General features: G+C 39.4%; 1 protein-coding gene and 1 long non-coding RNA gene across 2 annotated transcripts in view; one reads left to right on the top strand and one right to left on the bottom strand.

The window, feature by feature from the left end:
* The window catches only part of Cntnap4 (contactin associated protein family member 4), a 239533-nt gene extending 238248 nt beyond the window's left edge, over nt 1–1285 (bottom strand). Inside the window, exon 1 of the mRNA XM_005318444.4 lies at nt 1069–1285. Coding sequence (XP_005318501.2) covers nt 1069–1153 — 85 coding nt within the window. The 5' untranslated portion in view covers nt 1154–1285. The remainder of the gene's footprint in view (nt 1–1068) is intronic.
* Nucleotides 1286–1303: 18 nt separating this feature from the next.
* Nucleotides 1304–11646, top strand: LOC120887837 (uncharacterized). The gene is made up of 4 exons (XR_005731123.2): nt 1304–1596; nt 1772–1822; nt 9791–9929; nt 11001–11646. It is a non-coding gene; the product is annotated as an uncharacterized LOC120887837 (long non-coding RNA).
* Nucleotides 11647–15050: the final 3404 nt, after the last annotated feature.

Genomic DNA, 15050 nt, shown 5'->3' with positions numbered 1-15050 from the left:
CAACCCTAGGCTGGTGGTGGCACAGCAGCAGCATAAATTCCTGAAGAGGCCTCATAGCCCTTTCTTGAAAAGCAAATGAGCAAATGGGATTTTCCTTTAAAATGCAAGAAATAAAAAGTTGGATTTCTTGAGCTTGTTTTTCACTCGTTGTGGAGGGGGAATTTCTCCCCTTTAGAGAACCAAATACAACTTTTAAAACTTTTTTTTTTAAATCTCTAATAACAAATGGATGAAGGGAGTCTGCCAAATTATTTGGGGTGATTTTTAAATTAGAGACAAGATCTGCACAAATCTTCCCTGAATCCATCAACTCAAAAATCAGAAATATTCAATCACGAATCCATGAAGCAGAAAAGCCAACCAGTAAAGAACACACTTTTGAAAAGAGATCACCTGAATGCTTTTTTTTTTCCTTTCAGTCAAATGTGGGGATCAGCTCTCTCTCAGGAGAGCTCCAAGTCTCCTTGTCTAAGGAGCCAGGACACAGCTCTGATACTGAGGTTTGCCTCCACCAGTCCTGCCGGCTCCCAAGTCTGCAGTACATTTTCAGTTATTAGCCTGCATCATTTTAAAGATGCAGCCAGTCAGCTACTCCTCTGCCAAATCGCAAACTTCAGAAACCTAAGCTAAATGCAGCATAGTGCAAAGTCTGCCGGTTGTTTTCACGTTAGACATCATTCCAATGAAATGCAGTAATCCTCAAAGGAAGAAATGAAGACATTCGCAGGCGATACCCTGGTTAAGATGCTAATTTAATGTTTTACTAGAACTTGAGCATCCTCAATGAATATTCAAAGACAAGAGAGTAGGATCCCAGTCGTAGACAAAAAAAAAAGAGAGAGAGAGAGAGCTCACACTTTGCCTATGCTGACCTGTTCAAGAGGAAAGAGGAGCATCAACCCCGGGTCCTAGTTGCAGGATTTTTAAATGATGTTTCATCATTGAGAGCAATAGGCTCTGCAGCCATCTCAGCAGCAAATAACAGTCATAAAAAAAAAAAAAAACAATCGAATCAAAGTTTTGCAGGGAGCCCCCCTGCAAGTTTTAAATCATTGGCTGTATACTTACAAGAATTCCCAGCTTCCGCTCTGCTCCAGTTGTGAGTAGATAACAGGAAAAGCATCTTGAGGAAGGCTCCAGCGACAGACCCCATGCTCCTATTTACCCAGCTCCCCCAAAAGATCCTGAGTGGCTCTAGCAGCGCTTGAGACGGGTTCTCAGTCCCTCTCCCAGCTCCGACTGGATCTTCAGTATCTCCAGGTCTGCTCTCTGTCTCTCCCTCTCTCCTCCCTCCTTCCCCTCCTATCTCCCTCCCTCTTTCCTGCTCTCTCCTCTCTCTCTCTCTCTCTCTCTCTCTCTCTCTCTCTCTCTCTCTCTCTCTCTCTCTGCCTGCCCCCCTCCCTCACACACACAGCCCTGACTCCTCACTGGAAAGCACCCAGTATCTTTTCTAACAAGCATCCACACCGATGAGGCCACGCCCACTCCTGGCAGCAGTGGTCCCTGAGATTGGCAGCCGCGTCCTTCCTCCCATCCCTCCTCCGAACGCAGCAGCAAGCAGCAAGCAGCAGCGCTCAGAGCTCAGCCAGGCTGCAGGTCATGAAAGCTGGACCCAGAGGCCTCCTGCCCTGGGCCTCCTCGGGGCTCCCTCCCCTCCCCTCTGATCTCCAATAATCCTTAACCCTTTTTTTTCCCCCTGATGGCCCTGGGGGTGGGGGAAGAGGCCAGGCGGTGGAGCCTTCTGATTTTGGGGAGGTCTCCTATTTGACAGGTGCCAGACCACCGACTGAGCTCTTCCTGAAGATCCCGGGAGTCCATCCAGGTAAAAACTGCATTACGTTTCCAAACAAAAGCATCAAATGAGAACAGAAATAACGAAGCAGCCTTGGGAAGTTGTAGCTAAAACTGTCCTCGGGGAGAATACTTGCTTTTGTTTTTCTCTGTTTCTATAAAACTATCCTCTTCGGCTTTGGTGCCAGGAATTTATTATGGAAATTCCTCACATGGGAACAGACACTCCTGCTTGGCAGATCTTTAAAAATCATCTGGTAATAGTCTACAAGAAATTAACATTTCTTATTTTAGTTAGTGCTTCAGGAGTACAAATCTACAAATGAGATGCTCTGGGTGGATTTATTTTGATATGAGCATCTTGCTGTGAATGCACAGTCACATTCACAATCAGATTCTTTAACAGCAATTCCCAGGAGGCTCCAAAAAGCACATGATAGGATCCTGATTAAAGGGACCATTCCCCCGCCCCCACGCACACACACCCCAACACTAAACAATGCAAAGATATAACTCAAATTGTTTAAAGGAGAGAAGACTAAAGTTGACTGCAGAAGATCAATGGCTTACAGAGAAATTACTCTTCTAATGGCTATTTCATGGATGGTATTTCTTAAACAGAATCTTCAAATATTTAAATAAGGAAGTTAAGATCACATAATGAGGAGCATATCAGATGGTGTCAGAGAAGATAGATAATCTCTTTAGAATGAACGTCAAGATGTCTTACTGATACGATGCTAGATTTTATAAAGATGGGAATCCGGGGTTCTCGCCCACCTCTTGGTGATTACAAATTCGAACAAACCTAAGCTGGCACCAGCCAACTTGCCCGGAGATTGAATGAAAGCAGGGAGGATGACAGAAGCATCCATAAAAGCTAAGCATATTTGTTTAGCTCTTGGCTGCAAAACAAAGCAGAGCGGATATTTTCTCTTTTCCTAAGTTACAGGCGAGAAAACAAGAACACAGAATGTAAATTACTTGACTGAGGCCACAGAGTTAGCAAGCGTTGAAGTTGGACTTCATCCTTCCGACTCCAGTTTTACTGGTCTCACCCTAGGATTTGTCCCGAGACGTGTGTTCAGGTGTTCACCACCTCCCTGCCTCCAGTCAGGGGCAGCACAAACCCAAGACCTAGAAGAACAGCTGAACAAGAGAGAAGCAGTGCTGGAGGGTTTACTCTGCATTCCTAGACCTACCCTCCTGGTTTTGATTTCTCAGCCATAACTATGTTAACTGACAATTAGTTACAGGATTATTAAAGGGGGGTAAATTTACTGAACACATACTGTATGCCCCTGTTGTCTAATTATGGCAGCAATGCTTTGAGGAAACATCATTGTGCCTCTGGAACAGACCAAGAGACTAGACCTCCATGAAGTTGAGAAGTATGTCCAGGGTGCCCTCAGGGGTACCTGGACTTGACCTTCTGGATGGCCAGCTCTGAAACTGTGACTTTTAATAGCTCCACAGTGAGGGACAGGCTCTTGGGCTCTTCAGAAGAAAAATGTTATCTTCCTAGTCAAACTGTATTAGTTGTTCCCATAGAAGAGGGGAGAGGACAGATTTTGAAAAGATCAACACAGAGAACAAAAATGAAAAAAAATAACCTGAATGTTTCATCACAATGAAAACTTAGGGCGAAGTATCAATGATCCTAAGTGATCCTCGCAGCCATTCAGAAGGGATTTTTCCTATCTGTACACGGTGATGAGGAAAGGAGTTAAAAGCCAGCACTGACCAGCAGACTTGCCCCTGCCTGATGGCCACAGAGGGGAAGGCCCAGATAGAACCACAGTGGCAGCTGAATCCCTAAGTGACTCACTGACACTGGCCATTGGTGACATAACATGGGACCATCTGTTGAGGGCCAGCACTTAGTGGGCCCTCAATCACTTCCCTGCACTAGATCTCTGCATAATGACTCTACCGGCTGGGTAGTGGCTTCAGCAGACAAGGTCAGAGCTGGTAGCAGGTTCAGTGCCTGCTCTGGCCTCGCCCACCAGCTGCGTGTCCTTGGGCAAGTTGCTGATTGACCCCTATCCTGGGATGCCTCCTCCGTGCATCAAGTAATGAGCAAGAGAATGACCAGTAGCATGATCATCCCAGGAGCACGTGATCAGCGTTGCTGTTGTAATCGTGATGTCAACCACACCGCACTCCACATGGAAATCTGATGAGCAGAGGATTTACGGCTTGTCCGTAGGAGTGACTCACCGGTGGCAGAAAAGGGTTGTCACCAAGACCTGCCAACTGGCGCTTCATTTCTCCATCCCCACTGGGATGGTCTTCAATGTCAGAAAAAATAAGGGGGAAATTAGAAAAGTATAGAGATCTAATTTTGCCTGGTTTTGCACTGCTGATTTAGACTTGAATCGCAAGTCCCTTTGTATTTTTCCACTAATGAAGAAAAAAAAGAAAAATCACCACCGGGGAGGCTTAGGGTCTGGTGTATGCCTATCATGGTATGGATCGGGTCTCACCTGAGAAAGTATTGTGACTCACATCAAGATTCTGTAATTTATAAAATCACCCTTTCCACATGCCCTTGGCATGATTTACCAGAGAATTCTGTGTCCCACCACACTGGTACATGGAAGCTTCTGGGCCTAGACTAGAAAAGGACCATCGGGCCATAGTGACACAAAGTCATATCAAAACACTAGAAAGATTAAAATCCAACTTCTCTGTTTCCATTATGTAGCTAATAATTATTCAACCTATAGTTCTATTATAACATGTTTTCATTTCAAACCCTAGTAATCATTTTTTATTCTGAATTTTGATTTATATTTATATTTCCAAAATGAAACTGACTTTTTAGACATATTGCTTTTACTGTTGTTTTTATTGTGGTGGTGATTTCAAAAAAAAAAAATGTATACACTAAACTTACCACCTTAAAGTATACAGCTCAGTAGTGTTAAAAAATATTGACATTATGGTGTGATAGATTTCTAGAAATTTGTCATCCTGTAAACTGAAAGCCTCTACCCATTAAACACTAACCCTGTCACACACCAGCCCTTGGCAAACATCTTTCTACTGTTTCTATGACTCTGATTACTTCAGTTAGCATAATGTCCTCAAAGTTCATACATGTTGAAACATGTGACAGGAGTTACTTCTTTTGTGGGCTGCATAATATTCCATCATACACATGTATTTTCTATATTCATTCATGTGTCAGTGGATATTTGGTGTACTCCCACCTCTTGGCTATAACACTGCCATGAACGCCAGCATAAAAATGTCTCTAAGACCCTGCTTTCAATTCTTTTGCATAATTACCCAGAAGGATTGCTGAATGGTGCAGCAATTCTATTTTTAACTTTTTGAGGAAGGCTCATGTCGGTTTTCATAGCAGCTGAACCATTTCAACTTCTCACTTACAGCAAACAAGGGTTTCAGTTTTTTATTGTTGTTTGTTTGAATCTTTGCCCAGGCTTATTATTTTCTGTTCTTTTGATAGTGGCTGTACTAAAGGACATAGGTGAGATAGAATTGTGGTTTTTAATTTGTGTTGCTCTTGTAATTAGTGACATTGTGCATCTTTTCATAAACTTGCCAGTTCCATCTTCTTTGGAGAATTGTCTATTATTTTGCCCAATTTTAATTGTGCTTTGTTTGTTTGTTTTTGAGATTGGTTTGCTGTCTTGCTCTTGAGTTGAAGGAGTTCATGTCTCTTTCTTCCTGGTTATCCAATTTTGTCAGTAGATAGCTGTTCCTAGCAGTTCTCCCTCATCCCTTTTAATTTCTTTGACATTAGTTGCAATGTCCACCCCCCTTCGTTTCTAATTGCATTCATTTGAATCTCTTCCCCCATTTTCCTTGTTTGTGAAAATAGTTTGTTTCCAAACAACATTAGGTTTCATCAACTTGTTTTCCTTTCTCCGTTTCATTTTTTTCTAGCCCCTGTTATCTCCTTTCTTCCCCCAACTTTTGTTTTAGCTTTTTCCTCTCTTTTTAGTTTATTGAAGTGTGAGGTTTGGTTGTTAATTTGAATGTACCACCACCAACTTCCTCCCTAGTCCTGCTCCGAGTCCCGGTAGGCCGGGTAGGCTGTGTTTTTCTTGTTATTTGTCTCTAGATAGTATCTAGATTCCTCTGGGGATTCTTCTTTAACTCTTGGGTTGTTAAACAGTGAGCTGTTTGATTTCCACCTATATGTGGATTTTTTGCTTGTTTATTTCCACCAGTTACGTTCCACTTCGAACAGAGAAATTACTTTGTATGACTTTGGTCTTATAAAACCTGTGAGGACTGGTTCTGTGGCCTCAAGTGGGGTCTATCTGGTTGAATATCCATTGCTCTTGAGAAGACTGTGTATTCTGCAGTGGTTGTGTACTACTGTGTGTGTGTGTGTGTGAGGTTTGAGTGCTCTGTGGTGGGGTTCAGGTCTTCCTGTTCTATCACTGAACTTCAACCCAGTTTTGTTCTAACCACAATTGAAGGCAGCCTGGCTCAGTGGCACTCGGGATGCTAAGGCAGGAATTTGCTTGACACCAGGAATTCAAGATGAGCCTGGGAACGTAGCCAGACCCCTTCTCAAAAAAAATAAATTAAAAAAATTAAAAAATTAAATTAACTGGAAGTACTACAGGATTCTATGGGTCTACATATTTACCCTCACTGTGGTGTTTTATATTTTTGTATGGTTTCATGTTGTGATTTATCATCCATTTACTTCAACTTCAAGGACCCCTTTAAGTACTTCTTATAAGACAAGTCCATTAGTGATAAATTCCCTTAGTAGTCATCACTCTGCCTTCATTTTAGAAAGTTCGTTTAGCTGGATATGGTATTCTTGGTTGTCAGTTTTTATCTTTCGGCACTTTGATTAGATCATTCTGTTCCCTTCTAGCCTGCAAAGTTTCTACTGATCATCTAACAGCAATTCCCTTGTATAGAAGTTATTTTTTTCTTCAGGCTTTCAAAATTATTCCTGTGGCTTTTGACTGTTTGATTATGATGTGCTTTTCTTATTTATTCTGTTATATATGACATCAGGATGCAATTTAATTCATATCACACAAACAGAGCACAATTTTTCATGTCCCTGGTTGTACACAAAGTAGAGTCACACCATTGTGTCTTCGTACATGTGCTCGGGGTAATGATGTTTATCTCATTCCACTGTCTTTCCTACCCCTCTGCCCCCTCCTTCTCCTCCCCCTGCTTTGCCCTATCTAGAGTTCATCTAATCCTCCCATGCCCACCTTCCCCATCCCCATTATGAATCAGCATCCTTATATCAGAGAAAACATTCAGCCTTTGGTTTTTTGAGGATGGGCTTCCTTCACTTAGCATTATATTCTCCAACTCCATCCATTTATCTGTGAATGCCACGATTTTATTCTCTCTTAATGCTGAGTAATATTCCATTGTGTATATATGCCATAGTTTCTTTATCCATTCATCTACTGAAGGACATCTAGGTTGGTTCCCAGTTTATCTATTGTGAATTATGCTGCTATAAACATTGATGTGGCTGCGTCCCTGTAGTGTACTGCTTTTAAGTCCTTTGGGTATAAACCGAGGAGTTGTGTATCGATTTCTTACCTCAGATTGGAGGAGTTTTTTTTTGGCCATTCTTTTTTTTTTTAGAGACTTTCAATCCTTTCTTCCTTTTCTTTCTGGAACTCCAACAATATGTGTGCTGTTCTGCTTAATGATGTCCCATATGTTCCTCAAACTGTCTTTCCTTCATTCTCTTTTTTCTTTCTCTTTGGCCCTCTGACCTGATGATTTTGAATATGCCATCTTCAAGTTCACTGATTCCTTCTTCTTCCTGGTCAGGTCTGATGTTCTCTATAGTGATTTTTGTTTGTGTGTGTGGTGCCGGGGATTGAACCCAGGGCCTTGTGCATGCAAGGCAAGCACTCTACCAACTGAGCTATATTGCCAACCCATGAATTTTTTTAATTCAGTTTTCATATTTTTTAACTTCAGAATTTCCGTTTCTTTGTAGTTTCTCTCTGTTGATACTCTCATCAATCCATCCATTCATTTCCTCTTTTTATTTTGTAGCCTGTACTGTTTTAATCCATTGAGCATATTATGAGGGTTGTTTTGAATTATTTGTCTGGTAATTCAAATATTGTCATTTGTTTAGGGTTGGTTCTGGAGATTAAATATGTTCCTTCAATTGGGCCACGTTTCCATGTTTCTTTGTATGCACTGTCCTCTTCTGTTGAGTCTTAAAGGTTTGAAAATCACCCACCTCTCCCAGTCTTGGAAATTTGATTCTATACAAAGATAACCTTAACATTTCAGCTGGGATAGATATTCTAAAGACCTATTAAACCTTTTCTGTTAATGCCTCCTCTCTGGGCCTGTATCTATCATCTCATTGAAGAAGTTTGCCCGTTCCTACTTGAGAGTTCCCCCTGGTGTCTGCAGGGAGAATACAGACACTATCATTCTGGTAAACTGATTCACTTTTGTTCTCCTCAGCCCTAACCTGGCAGTGGTTAAGTTCAGTGGCAGTGCTTAAAATCAGGAAAGACAGAAACCAGTCCCTCAGGAAGTCCTAAGAAAAGTCAGAATGGTGAACGTACAATTCATCTTTTTTTTTCCTCCCCAGGGAAAGGTTGAAAGTTGAGATTTTTCTCCTGATCACAATGTACTGTACTTGGAGAAGGGCTCTGGTGAATAAGTAGCATGATTTTCCTACCAGCCTTTTCCATTCAATTGACTTCACAGTTGGCTGGGGTGCAGGAACTTCTTACCTGGTTTTCCGAGTTTGTACCAAGGTGATTGGGCGTGTACTGTTGTTAAGTTAATATCTCTGTGGGATCAGGAAGGTCTGAGGCTTTCTATTCAGCCATCTTGCTGATGTCACTTTTCAATATTGATAGCTTTAATAACTAAAATATAGTATAGGCAACAAAATTTTTGCCAAGATCTCTCTCCTCATATACTTATACTAAATAAACAACATTTTCTAGGCTATAATCAGAAAATATATAAAAACAGTAGTCATTGCCATTATAGGGTTTAATTAACCTTTTATAGGGTTAATATTTTATTAATCATATTTATGTCACATTTTTAATTAAGGGGCTTGTTCTATAACACAAATGCATGTTTCATTGTCAATTTTTTATTGCCCAAAGTGGTACTGTTTTTTCTCCCTTTTAATCAGTATGTTAAAGAGTATAAATGATGACCTTAATAATAACACATATACTGAGCTTTACAACTTTACAAATACCCAAAGCTCTAGAAGTACACTTTTCCTATTAACATCTCACCTGACACAACCCTTCCATAATAATTTCCACTTAATTGGCAAATTAAGATAAAAATTACAGGCAACATTGGATGCTTTCTTCAGAAACAAATAATAATGAAAGAAATTCATGTTCCCTATGTTGTACTGCAATAATAAAACAAGAATTTTGGAATTCCTGCCTATCTAGAGAAATTATATATATATAATATGTACATTATATATATGCACATATTGTGTGCCTATATAATTTACAAAATTCAACAATATTTCAAATATTCAGGTTTTAATAGATTGTAGGGTATTTAGGTTTAGATATCATTCTGATTAAAATGTTATATATTAGATAGTGAATGTGTCTTCGATGACATTTGAAATTTATTACTTTTACATAATCTTAATTTTTAAAGTTTTAGAATTGCTGAAAAATTACAAAGATAGTCAAGAAAGTTCATTTTCACCCCCACGCCCAGTTTCTCTTGTATTTTATAATAATTTGGTATGTTTTCTACGACTCATGAACCAATATTGGTATATGATTATTGACTAAGGTGAATACCATCTTCAGATGTCCTTCGTCTTTAATCTAGTGTAGTCTGTTCTGGGATCCCACTCAAGAATTCACATTACATTCAGATCTCCTTAGAACTTCCTTCACGGTGACAGTTTCTCAACCTCCTTTATTTTCTATTATTTTGACAGCCGAAAGATACACTGGTCAGCTATTTCTCTAATGGAAATTGTGGTTTTTCTTATGATTAGATGGAGATTTCGAGCTTTGTGGAGGAGAACGGGGCTTTCTACCACATCATATCAAACGTACATACGAATAACATGACTTATCAAGGATGATGTTGACCTGGATCGGTGGATGGAAGTAGTGTTCGTCAGCTTTTCCATTGTAAGGTTTAACCTTTTTTTTTTTCTTCTTCCTTTCTTACCTCCCCTTTGAAAGGAAGTCATTGTGCAAAGCCCACTATTAAAGAATGGGCAATTATCCTCTGCCTCTTTGAGAGTGGATGTAGCTATGTAAATCATAGGGAACTTCTGCAAGGCAGATGGGTGTATTCTCCTCCTGTCTTAGTCAGCTTTTCTGCTGCTGAAGGATCTGGACAGCACAATTATAGAGGAGGAAGAGCTTTTTTGAGGGCCCACAGTTTCAGAGGTCTTAGTCAAGAGAAGGCCAGGTCCATTCCTCCAGGGCTTGAGGTGAAGCTGAACATCATGGAGGAAGAGTGTGGCAGAGGGAAGTAGCTCACATCACAGTGATCAGGAATCAGAGACAGAGAACTCCACTGGCCAGACCAAAATATATACCCCAAAGCCACGCCCTCATTCTCACCTCCTCCAGCCACACCCTTACCACTTCAGTTACCATGCAGTTAATACCTATCAGGGGATTAATTCACTGATGGGGTTGTTCCAGTCTTAACCCAATCAATTCTCACCTGAGCCCTCTTGCATTATCTCACAGGTGAGCTTTGGAGGGACACCTCACATCCAAAATGTAACATCTCCATTTATATATCAGATAATATGGACTTACAGATATTTACTTGATACCGTTGGTTTATGTTCCAATATTCCTGTATTTCATATAATGATAATTATACTATTAGTTTTTCTCATTATTAAAGCTAATTCTCATTATTTCCCACTTCTTTGCATATGTCTACTAATCTTTGAACAAATTTTACATGCTTTTGTTTTGGGTACAGTTAAGTAATTGGAAATAATTTGATCCATTCAAGTCTTGCTTTTCTGATTTTGTTAGGTGTCTCTACAGTCGTCCCTTACTTAGAGTTAATGATTCCCTACTTCTGAGACAAGACTTTCCTTAGTGGTCCATCCAATGCCCTATGAATTATGAGTTTTTCTTGCATGACTAGTAAGAACAAGCAACATCCCCAGCCCTGTGAGAATGACAAACTTCTTACTCATAATAGTTTTTAATATTTTCTCCTGGTCCCAGATAGTCTCTTCACTCATGTGGGCTGATGAGTACTCCTCTGAGCGCTCAACCAGAATTCTCCACAAGGACCCACGGTTCTCTGTACCCTTCACTCCTCTCCAAACTCAGATTTGCATTTCCTCAACTCAGGAAAGCCGCCAACTCAGTCTGGGTTCCACTTGTTCCACCCTGGCCTGGAAACTCTCCACAAGCAATAAACAAAGGCAGTCACAGCCATCGCCTGGCTTCTCACCTCTCAGGGAAACTTGTCCTTTGTCACTTCATGTCTACTGTCTTAAAACCCATTATTGGAGGCCAGGTGCCTTGGTACACACAATCCCTGGGACTCAGGAGGCTGAGACCGATGTAAGTCAAGACGGCCCCAGCAACCTAGCAAGGCTGTCAGTGACTTCGTGAGACCCTCTCTCAAAACAAAAATGACTGGGATGTAGCTCAGTGGTAAAGCAGGCCTGGCTTCAATCTTCAGTACAAAAAAAACCCCATAATTTGATATATTATTCCTATTTATTTTGGCTGTTTGAATTAAGAAGCTGAGTCTGAACCCTGTTCCTGTATACTGAGGGGAGATTTTTTTTGATGGTGATGTTACTTACTTCTATTCTCAATAAAAACTATTGATTGCACAGAGTTTTCACTCTAAACTACATATTGATTGCACAGGGTCTTCACTCTAAACGACATTCTTGAACAAAATTTAGTTAACTATCTATGAGAGGTTGAATGGTTAACAAAAAGAGAGTGTTCCAAAAAATCCCTTTCCTAAAACATTCTCATGCATGTTTTTTTTATGCTAACTGCTATGTGGATGCTCTCATCTCTAATTTATGATTATAAAGCATCCTGTTACCAATATTCAGTGATAAATAAGTTATCTTATACTGTTATCATTTTTTATTTAGACATCTTTGGTATAGAAAGATAAGTTTGGCTCTAAAAAAAATCAAGGGTAAGTTTATGTATAAGAAGAAAAGTTTCATAGACTTAGGGTGAAGTTTCAGGTACAAGAAAATAAAGCTTTGATCAATTTCAAGCAATGAAATTAAAGATGCCATCAAAAGCCTACCAATCAAGAAAAGCCCAGGATCAGACAGATTCTCAGCTGAGTTCTACAAGACCTTCAAAGAAGAATCAACACCAATACTCTTCAAATTATTCCATGAAAAGAAAAAAAGGAGAGGATCTTTCCAAAGTCATTCTATGAGGCTAGTATTACCCTGATTCCAAAACCTTGCAAAGACACATGAAGGAAAGAAAACTTTAGACCAATATCCCTGATGAACATATATGCAAAAATTCTCAATAAAATTTTAGCATATTGCATACAAAAACATATTAACAAGACAGTGCACCATGATCAAGTGGGGTTCATCCCAGGGATGCAAGGTTGGTTCAACATACAGAAATCAATAAATGTAACACATCACTTCAGTAGACTTAAAAAAATGGATCAAAGAGCTTGATATCAAATCAGAGACTCTGCACCTGATAGAAGAAAAAGTTGGCTCTGATCTACATATTGCGGGGTCGGGCTCCAAATTCCTTAATAGGACACCCATAGCACAAGAGTTAATAACTAGAATCAACAAATGGGACTTACTTAAACTAAAAAGTTTTTTCTCAGCAAGAGAAACAATAAGAGAGGTAAATAGGGAGCCTACGTCATGGGAACAAATTTTTACTCCTCACACTTCAGATAGAGCCCTAATTTCCAGAGTATACAAAGAACTCAAAAAATTAAACAATAAGATAACAAATAACCCAATCAACAAATGGGCCAAGGACCTGAACAGACACTTCTCAGAAGAGGACATACAATCAATCAACAAGTACATGAAAAAATGCTCACCATCTCTAGCAGTCAGAGAAATGCAAATCAAAACCACCCTAAGATACCATCTCACTCCAGTAAGATTAGCAGCCATTATGAAGTCAAACAACAAGTGCTGGTGAGGATGTGGGGAAAGAGGTACTCTTGTACATTGCTGGTGGTACTGAAAATTGGTGTGGCCAATTTGGAAAGCAGTATGGAGATTCCTAGGAAAGCTGGGAATGGAACCACCATTTGCCCCAGCTATTGCCCTTCTCGGACTATTCCCTGAAGACCTTAAAAGAGCGTACTACAGGGATACTGCCACATCGATGTTCATAGCAGCACAATTCACAATAGCTAGACTGTGGAACCAACCCAGATGCCCTTCAATAGATGAATGGATAAAAAAAAAATCAAGACATTTATACACAATATGACAAAATCATGCAGGGAAATGGATGGCATTAGAGCAGATTATGCTAAGTGAAGCTAGCCAATCCCTACAAAACAAATGCCAAATGTCTTCTTTGATATAATGAGAGCAACTAAGAACAGAGCAGGGAGGAAGAGCAAGAGGAAAAGATTAACATTAAACAGAGACATGAGGTGGGAGGGAAAAGGAGAGAAAAGGGAAATTGCATGGAAATGAAAGGAGACCCTCATTGTTATACAAAATTTCATATAAGAGGTTGTGAGGGAAAAGGAAAAAAAACAAGGGAGAGAATTAAATTACAGCAGATGGGATAGAGAGAAAAGATGGGAGGGGAAGGGAAGGGGGATAGTAGAGGATAGGAAAGTTAGCAGAATACAACAGTTACTAATACGCATTATGTAAAAATGTGGATGTGTAACTGATGTGATTCTGCAATCTGTATTTGGGGTAAAAATGGGAGTTCATAACCCACTTGAATCTAAAGTATGAAATATGAGATGTCAAGAGCTATGTAATGTTTTGAACAATCAATTAAAAAAAAATAAGAATCAGATGATCATTTCAATAGATGCAGAAAAAGCACTTGACAAAATACAGCACCCCTATATGTTCAAAACACTAGAAAAATAGAGATAGTGGGAACATACCTCAACATTGTAAAAGCTACAAATGCTAAACCCAAGGGCAATGTAATCCTAAATGGAGAAAAATTAAAAGCATTCCCTCCAAAAAACTTGAACAAGACAAGGATGCCCTTTTACTACTTCTATTCAACATCATCCTTAAAACTCTAGCCAGAGCAATTAGAGAGGAAAAAGAAATTAAAGAACACAAATAGGAAAAGAACTCAAACTATCACCATTTGCTGATGACATGATTCCGTATTTAGAAGATCTATAAAGTTCCACCAGAAAACTTCTAGAATAATAAATGAATTCAGCAAAGTAACAGAATATAAAATCAACATCCATAAATCAAACATGTTTCTATACATCAGTGATGAATCTACTAAGAGAGAAATTAGGAAAGCTGCCCCATTCACAATAACCTCAAAAAAAAATACAATAAAATACTTGGGAATCAATCTAACAAAAGAGATGAAAGATCTCTACAATGAAAATTGTAGAACAATAAAGAAAGAAGTTGAAGAAGACCTTATAAGATGGAAAGACCTCCCATGCTCCTGGATAAGCAGAATTAATGTTGTCAAAACAGCCATATTACTCAAAGCATTATACAGATTTAATGCAGTTCCTATCAAAATCCCAATGGCATTCTTCATAGAACTAGAAAAAAAATCATGAAATTCGTTTGGAAAAAATAAGAAAACCCAGAATAACAAAAGCAATCCTTAGCAAAAAATAGCAAAGCAGGAGACATCACAATACCAAATCTTAAACCATACCACAGACCTATAGTAACAGAAACAGCATGGTATTAGCACCAAAACAGACACATAGACCAATTGTACAGAATGGAAGATAGAGACAAACCCACATAAACACAGTTATCTCATACTAGACAACGGTACCAAAAACATTCACTGGAGAAAAGATAGACTATTCAACAAATGGTGCTGGAAAATTGAAAATCCAGATGGAACAAAATGAAATTAAACCCCTCTCTTCCTACACAAAATTTAATTCAAAGTAAATCAAAGACTTAGGCACTAGAATAAGAGACCCTGCCCCTAACAAAAGAAAAAGTAGGCCCAAATATTCACCATGTTGGTTTAGAATCTGACTTCCTTAACAAGACTCCTAAAGCACAAGAAGTAAGATCAAGAATCAATAAATGGGATGGATTC

This window comes from Ictidomys tridecemlineatus, chromosome 15 (genome assembly GCF_052094955.1).
Source record: "Ictidomys tridecemlineatus isolate mIctTri1 chromosome 15, mIctTri1.hap1, whole genome shotgun sequence".
NCBI lineage: Eukaryota > Metazoa > Chordata > Mammalia > Rodentia > Sciuridae > Ictidomys > Ictidomys tridecemlineatus.
This window is presented reverse-complemented; position numbering and strand designations above follow the sequence as displayed.